Source organism: Podarcis erhardii (assembly GCF_964252035.2).
Source record: "Podarcis erhardii genome assembly, chromosome: 2".
NCBI classification, from domain to species: domain Eukaryota; kingdom Metazoa; phylum Chordata; class Lepidosauria; order Squamata; family Lacertidae; genus Podarcis; species Podarcis erhardii.
Window position 1 is genome coordinate 16,090,240 of NC_138498.1, and position 9,208 is coordinate 16,099,447.

At 48.5% G+C, this 9,208-nt stretch overlaps 4 protein-coding genes across 4 annotated transcripts; 1 reads left to right on the top strand and 3 right to left on the bottom strand.

Annotated features, from left to right (window-relative positions):
• The first annotated feature begins 201 nt into the window (after positions 1 to 201).
• LOC309334492 (histone H4) lies at positions 202 to 657 on the top strand. The gene has a single exon (XM_081848784.1). It carries the CDS (start codon positions 239 to 241, stop codon positions 548 to 550), a length of 312 nt encoding a protein of 103 aa, XP_081704910.1. The 5' UTR covers positions 202 to 238; the 3' UTR covers positions 551 to 657.
• Positions 658 to 1,055: 398 nt separating this feature from the next.
• Positions 1,056 to 2,038, bottom strand: LOC309331702 (histone H3.2). The gene has a single exon (XM_081844105.1). It carries the CDS (start codon positions 1,708 to 1,710, stop codon positions 1,300 to 1,302), a length of 411 nt encoding a protein of 136 aa, XP_081700231.1. The 5' UTR covers positions 1,711 to 2,038; the 3' UTR covers positions 1,056 to 1,299.
• Positions 2,039 to 2,987: 949 nt separating this feature from the next.
• LOC309334817 (histone H2A type 2-C) lies at positions 2,988 to 3,831 on the bottom strand. Its single transcript, XM_081849408.1, has one exon. It carries the CDS (start codon positions 3,521 to 3,523, stop codon positions 3,134 to 3,136), a length of 390 nt encoding a protein of 129 aa, XP_081705534.1. The 5' UTR covers positions 3,524 to 3,831; the 3' UTR covers positions 2,988 to 3,133.
• A 1,765-nt stretch (positions 3,832 to 5,596) lies between these two features.
• LOC309334421 (histone H4) lies at positions 5,597 to 6,071 on the bottom strand. The gene has a single exon (XM_081848621.1). The coding sequence runs from the start codon at positions 6,051 to 6,053 to the stop codon at positions 5,742 to 5,744; it is 312 nt and encodes a 103-aa protein (XP_081704747.1). The 5' UTR covers positions 6,054 to 6,071; the 3' UTR covers positions 5,597 to 5,741.
• Positions 6,072 to 9,208: the final 3,137 nt, after the last annotated feature.

Here is a 9,208-nt window from a genome sequence, read left to right on the forward strand (position 1 = left end):
CTTAAAAGAAACGTAAACCTTTGGGCAGAAACCCCCAGGGCTTTCGGAACGCGCCAAATCTCGAGTTTGAATTTGATTGGCCGATTCAGCCTGCCAGTTACCAACCCAATCGGGGATAAGGGGGTGGAGCCTAACTGTTTCAGGCTGAAGTTTTCTCTCCGGTCCGATTCTACACTACATAAACAGAAACGCAACGCCGAGCAGCTTCATTTCGTGGAGACGTCGGAAAAAGTCAGTCATGTCTGGTCGTGGCAAAGGAGGCAAGGGGCTCGGCAAAGGAGGCGCCAAGCGCCACCGCAAGGTTCTGCGAGACAACATCCAGGGTATCACTAAGCCCGCCATCCGACGCTTGGCTCGCCGAGGCGGAGTCAAGCGCATCTCGGGGCTCATCTATGAAGAAACGCGCGGCGTCCTCAAGGTCTTCCTAGAGAACGTCATCCGCGATGCGGTCACTTACACGGAGCACGCCAAGAGGAAGACTGTCACGGCCATGGATGTGGTCTACGCCCTGAAGCGGCAAGGACGCACGCTGTACGGCTTCGGAGGTTGAGCTCCATACTTAAAATAATCGCTTTCCAAAGGCCCTTTTAAGGGCCACCCACTTTCTCACTTAAAAGAGCTTTATCGCTTCTTTCGAGGCAAATGTGCGTATCTGCAATTTCACATCTTGCCACAAAGTTAGAGGGCGGAAGCTGCGTTTTTAAACTAGTGGGGGGGGGGCTTATACACTACATGGACTTCCACGTTTGCACCGCAGAATCACTATACCTACGAAAAACTATGCTTCACTTAACCTTAGTGGCTTTACCAAGCAGCTAACAAGATTCGAGAGAGGAACAAATGTTTGTAACTTACACCTGGAGCCTAAAATTTTGCTTCAGCTGATGTGCCTTTTGGCTACTAGGAATGCATCTCACTAGTTGGTACCCCGTGCTTTCTCTTTTGCAAGTTCACATTAATTGGGATAACTGGCATGCGTTTAATCTGTTTTGTGTTTCTCTTGTATTTTTATGCTGTGAACCTCCGAGATCTAATTTTTTTAAAAAGCAGGGGAAAGAAAAATTAAGCTGTTTTAGTTTATCACTTCTTCAGGAATGTCTCAGGTACCCCAGTAAGATTCATTTTACATGGCTATAGGGACGGCTAAGGCGATATATATATACTGCGAAAGTACGAAGCGATTACACACAATCGTGGCAGAAATGTGACTTCAGCTTTTTTCTTGAAGGAGTGGCGGCTCTAAAAAGAGCCTTTGGGTGGGTGGTTGGCGGAGGGAGAGCGGCTGGCTGCGGCTCCCTTTTAAGCCCTCTCGCCACGGATGCGGCGCGCCAGCTGGATGTCTTTGGGCATGATGGTGACTCTCTTGGCGTGGATGGCGCACAGGTTGGTGTCTTCGAAGAGCCCCACCAGGTAAGCCTCGCTGGCCTCCTGCAGAGCCATCACGGCCGAGCTCTGGAAGCGCAGGTCGGTCTTGAAGTCCTGGGCGATCTCCCGCACGAGGCGCTGGAAAGGCAGCTTGCGAATCAGCAGCTCCGTGGACTTCTGGTAGCGGCGGATCTCGCGCAGAGCGACGGTGCCCGGGCGGTAGCGGTGGGGCTTCTTCACGCCGCCTGTGGCCGGAGCGCTCTTCCGAGCTGCCTTGGTGGCCAGCTGCTTGCGTGGAGCCTTCCCGCCAGTAGACTTGCGAGCGGTCTGTTTGGTGCGAGCCATTCCTCCTCGCAATAAGCACCGATCCCTCTACCTTCGCCTTCGCCGGGAATCAAAATGAGCAAGCCGCTTGCCTGCGGACCATTTATATAGCTAGCTCGCTTTGTTCTGATTGGCTGAAAATAGCCATGTAGCCGTTGGAAACATTTGAAATTCCCGGGCTTGTTCGCGATTGGGTATTTGCTTCGTTCTCTCCTATTACGTCAACCCCCCCCATAAGAGATCAGAAAGGGTAGAGTCACGCACACACCCCAAGCTTCCGATTTGATATATTAAAATCTTGCTTTGCGAGGGTCGAATTCAGACCCTCAATGAATTGGAGCGCCAGGCGTTTCCAATCACATTCAGTCGAGTTATTGGTTTGGGAGGCGTTTGAAGGGACAAATTAAAGAAGCTAGTGTTTTGTTGCTCCCATTGACAAAAGGCAGGGTGAGGGGCGGGGACATAAGTTTCACCGCCATCCTGATTACAAACTACCCCGGAAGTGATCGGATTTTTGTTTTGGAGATAGGAATCCAGAAACCGGCAATCGACATTGCTAAGTGGAGTACAGGAAAACAGAGGGAGGCGATGAAGCCCTTTGCTACAGCAATTGTTGTGATGAAAGCGGTCGCAATACTTTGCTCCCCCCCCCCCCCCGGAACGGGTGGAAAAGTATCCGGTGGGAAATAAAACCGGGCTACTGCGAATTCTCCCCCCCCCACACGTCTGCAGTTTCCTTAAATTAAGAATAGATCATGGACCTGACGTGTACCTTGATAGTTTTTGGAAAGTGTTGAATATGGGGCATCCAATGTTGCCTAGTACTTAACGGCTGCCAATCAAACTGCAGGGCTTTGAAAACTAGTCTTTGCTTCAGCAGCCAGCAATACGAGGCGAAAAGCGATGGACTACATGGCAGGGTGAATTCATGAACGAGGGCAGATACATTTCTTACTGAAGACCCAAGTAAGAAAGCGCAAGTCTTTTTGCTTCAAACTTAATCTAGAGCAGAGCTTTCCAAACTTTTCACAGTAATTCAGTTTTACTAACGAACTCTTTTTAAAGTTTGCGCGACACACCTACATACTGCAGCCGACACACTAACGCGTCGCGAGTTTGGAAAGCTCTGATCTAGACTGTGAGACTCCAGAAATGAAACAAGAAAATGGCGTCCGAATTAACCCGGAAGCCCTTTTTCGACAATTTGGAATTGCTAGTCTTCTTTAAAGACTATTAGCCCCCGTCTTTTTATACTGGCTTGACCCTCTTAGATAACTGAAGTTTCACTAGCCTCTTGCTTTTGTGTATAAAAACGCACTAAATATCTTGCTTATTTGTACTTGCTCGATTTTAGCAAACCAGAATCACAGCTCCTCTTTTGACACCGTGGGTGGCTCTTAAAAGAGCCGTTTGGTTTTCAGGCTGCTCGAAAAGTTTGGAGCCTTTACTTGTTTTTCGCCTTGTGGCTTTCGGTCTTCTTGGGCAGCAGAACAGCCTGGATATTGGGCAAGACTCCGCCCTGCGCGATGGTCACTTTGCCCAGGAGTTTGTTCAGCTCCTCGTCGTTGCGAATGGCGAGCTGCAGGTGACGAGGGATGATGCGCGTCTTCTTGTTGTCTCTGGCCGCGTTGCCCGCCAGCTCCAGGATCTCGGCGGTCAGATATTCGAGCACGGCAGCCATGTAAACCGGAGCTCCGGCGCCGACTCTCTCGGCGTAGTTGCCTTTCCGAAGCAGGCGGTGCACGCGGCCGACCGGGAACTGCAGGCCGGCCCGCGAAGAGCGAGATTTGGCCTTAGCCCGAGCTTTGCCTCCCTGCTTCCCGCGTCCAGACATAGCCGAGTTCTTCTCTGAGATCGAATCCGACGTACTACTCGCAGCGAGCTAAAATTCGGAAAGGGAACTTTCAGCTTTTTATGCGTTCCATTGACTTGTAAACCGCGGCCCGTGATTGGCTGGAGAGACCATCGGGCTTAAACCAACCAATGAAAAGCAAGGTTCTCGTTTTCGATCAATAGAAAGAGCAGCCAAAGCAGGCTTCCAATAGGAAACGTGTATTTTACAATCCTGTCTTTTACATATTTAAGAGGATGATGCCGAGGCATTGGCTATTCGCGGGTAAAAAACAACCACCTTTTACTGTGACCGACCGAGAGAAAAACAACTGTGAGCAAACTTTTTCCTTAGTCTGTGAAAGGTTCACCAAATATTCAACAATCAGATCATATTCACACGCTCCCGCCCGTGTGTCTTGGATGCTTTAATAATAATAATAAATTTTTATTTATACCCCGCCCTCCCCCGCCAGACCCAGGCTCAAGTCGGCTAACGCCAGTAAAATTACAATAAAAACATAATGGGGAGGGGACCAATTTAAAATACAGGTTAAGATACAATTTAAAATGCAGCATTTAAAATGCGTTGCAGGACTAGATGACTTTGGGTTCCTTCCAGTTCTATGATTCTAAGTGTCCATATTAACACTTCCTCCTCATCCTCAATCCTTCGTTTCAGCCACAGGCGTGCACTGAATGGGGCAAACATGAAATCCATCTAGTTCCTGCTCATAAAGCATGACTACGTAACTAATCCATGAGAATGTCTTTTAAGTACATTCCCTAAATAAATGATATTTAATATACCTGGTTGCTTTTATGCATCAGGCGGAACAGATCCTTATAATGACTGTGCTCCTATCCTGCTTTTGGGAAGGGCAAAGGAATCTATTGTCAGGAGTAAAAAAAAAAAAAAGGGGGGGGGGATAAGTGAATATCCGAAAGCAAAAATATTCCATGTATATATAGAAGTCGCTGCATTAGGTGCCCTCCAAACAGGCAACTTAATGCTTTCTTCATAATGCTTTATTGGCACGGCAGTTCGATTCCCATATGGGACAGCTGCATATTTCTGCGTTGCAGGGGATTCACTAGATCAGGGGTCAGCAAACTTTTTCAGCAGGGGGCCGGTGCACTGTCCTTCAGACCTTGTGGGTGGCTGGACTATATTTTGAAAAAAACTAATGAACGAATTCCTATGCCCCACAAATAACCCAGGGATGCATTTTCAATAAAAGCACACATTCTACTCGTGTAAAAACACCAGGCAGGCCCCACAAATACCCCAGAGATGTGTTTTAAATAAAAGGACATTCTACTCATGTAATAACACGCAGAATCCTGGACCATCTATGGGCCGGATCCGGCCCCAGGGCCTTAGTTTGCCTACCCATGCACTAGATGATTATGGTCCCTCCCAGCTCGACAATTCTGTGATTGTGATTAATGAGGCCTCATGCATTTTGTAACACTCGCCACACACGCAAACTGATTGGCTGATTTGATAATTGCACCATTTCATTGGTTCAAACTGCATACAACTTGAAAGAGGCAAATGGGGAACAAAAAGCATGCTTACTTCCCCTGTGGCACCTCATTCAACGCCGCTCATTTACTTATACCCCACCTTTCCTTCAAGTAGTTCCAGTTACAGATAGGTAGCCGTGTTGGTCTGCCATAGTCAAAACAAAACAAATTCCTTCCAGTAGCACCTTAAAGACCAACTAAGTCAGTTCTTGGTATGAGCTTTCGTGTGCACGTGTGTATCTGAAGAAGTGTGCATGCACACGAAAGCTCATACCAAGAACTGACTTAGTTGGTCTTTAAGGTGCTACTGGAAGGAATTTGTTTTGTTTTTCCTTCAAGTAGTTTAAGGCATCTTACAGCCCGCGCTTCCCACCCTAACAACGACCCAGTAAGGTAGGTTATGTTGGCACCAGTCACTTCCTACTTTAGCCTTGGTATTGCATCTGACAGTCATTATGCAACACTCTCTAGAAACCAGTTTTAGAACCTTCCCAAAGGGTGGGTAACTAGATTAGTGTATTTTTTGCCGCACGTGAAAGACACATTCCTGGATTAGGATCCATCCCGGGAGTGCAGGGAGATTGTAAAGCTTTGAGTAAGTTTTTATAAAGTGTCTACAGCTCTTTCTAAGAAAGATTTGAGTGGCCCTTAAAAGGGCCTTTTGAAAATTATGATGAAGTCCTGTAGGGACCTTAGCCTCCGAAGCCGTACAGAGTGCGCCCTTGCCGCTTCAGGGCGTAGACCACATCCATGGCCGTGACAGTCTTCCTCTTGGCGTGCTCCGTGTAAGTGACCGCATCGCGGATGACGTTCTCTAGGAAGACCTTGAGGACGCCGCGCGTTTCTTCATAAATGAGCCCCGAGATGCGCTTGACTCCGCCTCGGCGAGCCAAGCGTCGGATGGCGGGCTTGGTAATACCCTGGATGTTGTCTCGCAGAACCTTGCGGTGGCGCTTGGCGCCTCCTTTGCCGAGCCCCTTGCCTCCTTTGCCACGACCAGACATGACTGACTTTTTCCGACGTCTCCCCGAAATGAAACTGCTCGGCGCTGGCTTTCTGTTTATGTAGTGTAGAATCGGACCGGAGGGAAAGCTTCAGCCTGAAACAGTTAGGCTCCACCCCTTTATCCCCCATTGGGTTGGTAAATGGCAGGCTGAATCGGCCAATCAAATTCAAACTCGAGATTTGGCGCGTTCCGAAAGCCCTGGGGGTTTCTACCCAAAGGTTTACGTTTCTTTTAAGATTTTCAAAACATTTGTGAGAGTATATTTCCACTATTTACAGAATATATTTTTCCAAAATCGTGTAGTCATTTCTTTTAAGATTTTCAAAACATTTGAAGTGAATCGGACCGGAGGGAAAACTTCAGCCTGAAACAGTTTGGCTCCACCCCCTTATCCCCGATTGGGTGGGTAAAATGGCAGGCTGAATCGGCCAATCAAATTCAAACTCGAGATTTGGCGCGTTCTGAGAGCCCTGGGGGTTTCTACCAAAAGGTAGAACGTTTCTTTGGAGTTTTAAAAACGTTTTAGACATTTCCACTGACTTATAGTTTGCCTACCTTGCCGTTACTGAGGCGAAAAACCTAATGGCGCTTATGAAACAGCAAGGTTTAAGCAGTGTTAATTCTGCCAGGATATAGCTCAGTTCTCCGTCGTTCCACATGGTTTGATTTCAAAGATGTCCGTACTAAATGACGTTATGAAAATGCTATTTGGAGAGGGTTGTTATCATTAAAAGAGTTTGAAACTTTGGGTTTAAAAATCCACCATCAAAAGCAGCTGGCTTCTCTGCACATACACACCAGAAGCTAGATTTTAGTAACTGGTTACTTTGTATGTACATTTAGTGGTTGGCTGTAGTGGTTCAAAGCTTATTCCAAAGATCAGCAGTCAACTCCTTTCTAATCTTTCTCTCTCAAAGCTCCTTGAGGCCGGGGGGGGGGGAAGGGGGGTAACCCCAACAGAATAGAATTCAGATACCAGGCTTCTATTGCACCCTACTTTCCAAGGTCTGCAATAAATGCTTTGGCAATTATAACAGCAATAATTGAAATACTTTATTGTCACTTGTACAATTTGTATACAGTGGTACCTCGGGTTATAGACGCTTCAGGTTACAGACGCTTCAGCTTACAGACTCCGCTAACCCAGAAATGGTACCTCGGGTTAAGAACTTTGCTTCAGGGTGAGAACAGAAATCGTGCAGTGGCGGCAGCAGGAGGTCCCATTAGCTAAAGTGGTGCTTCAGGTTAAGAACAGTTTCAGGTTGAGAACGGACCTCCAGAACGAATTAAGTACTTAACCTGAGGTACCACTGTACAGTGAGATTACACGAGCACCCCCCACTCAGCTCTCTTAGTCTTAATTCCCCTCGTTTACTGACGCACACCCACCAAACCCGAAATCAGTTGCCCTGTTGTTATCTTTTCATTCAGCAGCCTAACAGCCCACGGATAGAAGCTGTTCTTTGCCCTGTTGGTGCGACTAATCCTACTTCTATATCTTCTGCCCGAGGGCAGGAGATCAAGAAAGTGCCGGCCAGGGTGTGACTCATCACATGCTGCAACACTAAGAGTTTTTATAATTTCCAGTATTAGAATGCAGCAATCCCCTAAGCCCAGAGGTTTTCAACCTTTTGGGGTCCATGGATCCCTTGACCAACAACCTTCTTTCTGCAGCACCCCTGTGGGGCTCAGGGGCCCAGTTGTGTCACCCCTTGCCTGCAGAGCCAACAGCCCCTCACCCCTTTGCAAACACCCTCCCTTGTGGAGTGTTCCCTCAGCCTCCTCTCCTCTCCCCACTCCTTGGGAGTCTTCTGGGTAGCCGCAGATGCCACCCCTGGTCTCTGAGCGCCACTCCCTCCTGCCCCAAAGACAGCTGCCTCCTCACTCTGCCCCACAGGGGCCTGGGAAGAACCCGCTGGCCAGCCCCCCGAGGCACCATTCACCTGGGGAGATAGCTGCAGTAGCTGTCCTGGCTACAAACAGGGGTGCAAGCCTTTGGGAGGCAGAGGCGCAAGAAGGCATCAGAGGAGGGAGGGAAGGAAAGAGGGACAGAGCCCAGGGTTGCCCACAGCATCCCTGACCATCATCCAAGGCACACCAGGATGCCACACAGGTGGCGCTGTGGTCTAAACCACAGAGCCTAGGGCTTGCCGATCAGAAGGTTGGCAGTTTGAATCCTTGCCGATCGGAAGGTTGGTGGTTCAAATCCCCGCAACGGGGTGAGCTCCCATTGTTCGGTCCCAGCTCCTGCCCACCTAGCAGTTATTATTATTGGGTAAGAAGTACAATCCAGGCATAGGTTCACCATCTCCAGGAAATTTAGGTTTGGTGCACACTAATGTAATGGGACGCGGGTGGCGCTGTGGTCTAAACCACAGAGCCTAGATCTTGCCAATCAGACGGTCGGCGGTTCGAATCCCCACGACGGGGTGAGTGCCCGTTGCTCGGTCCCAGCTCCTGCCCACCTAGCAGTTCAAAAGCACGTCAAAATGCAAGTAGATAAATAGGTACTGCTCCAGCGGGAAGGTAAACGGCGCTTCCGTGCGCTGCTCTGGTTTGCCAGAAGCGGCTTAGTCATGCTGGCCACATGACCCGGAAACTGTACGCCGGCTCCCTCGGCCAATAAAGTGAGATGAGTGCCGCAACCCCAGAGTCGGTTACGACTGGACCTAATGGTCAGGTGTGATAGGAATTTTGAGGTCTTAGATATATGGTAATGTTCATAAGCGTACCAACCAAGCACGTACATAGATCAGCACAGAAAGACCGACCTGGAACCATTTTGATTCCTAAACTGAGCAAATGTTTTCTCTGCAAGGTCAAAGTGGGAATCCTCCCCATTGTCTCTTTCCCGGCAAATCCTGTCTTAAGGGCACATTTAATATATGAATAGGGTGTGAGCCTGTGATCTGGCCCAGGAACTAAGTATTTATCATTACAAAAGACTGGCCAGGCTCCCCAGGCAACCCAATCAAGTAACCTGCCAGACAGGAGATAAACAACGACAGGAGAAAAACAACATTCAAAATTTCTGTTTTAGACCGCCTTTTTTGTGATATAGGTATGATGTACCTGAGGGGTGGTCTTAGGTTACACCCCTTCTGTGATGGATGTATGATGTTTCTGGGGGTGGTCTTGATCTACAGGGTGGCA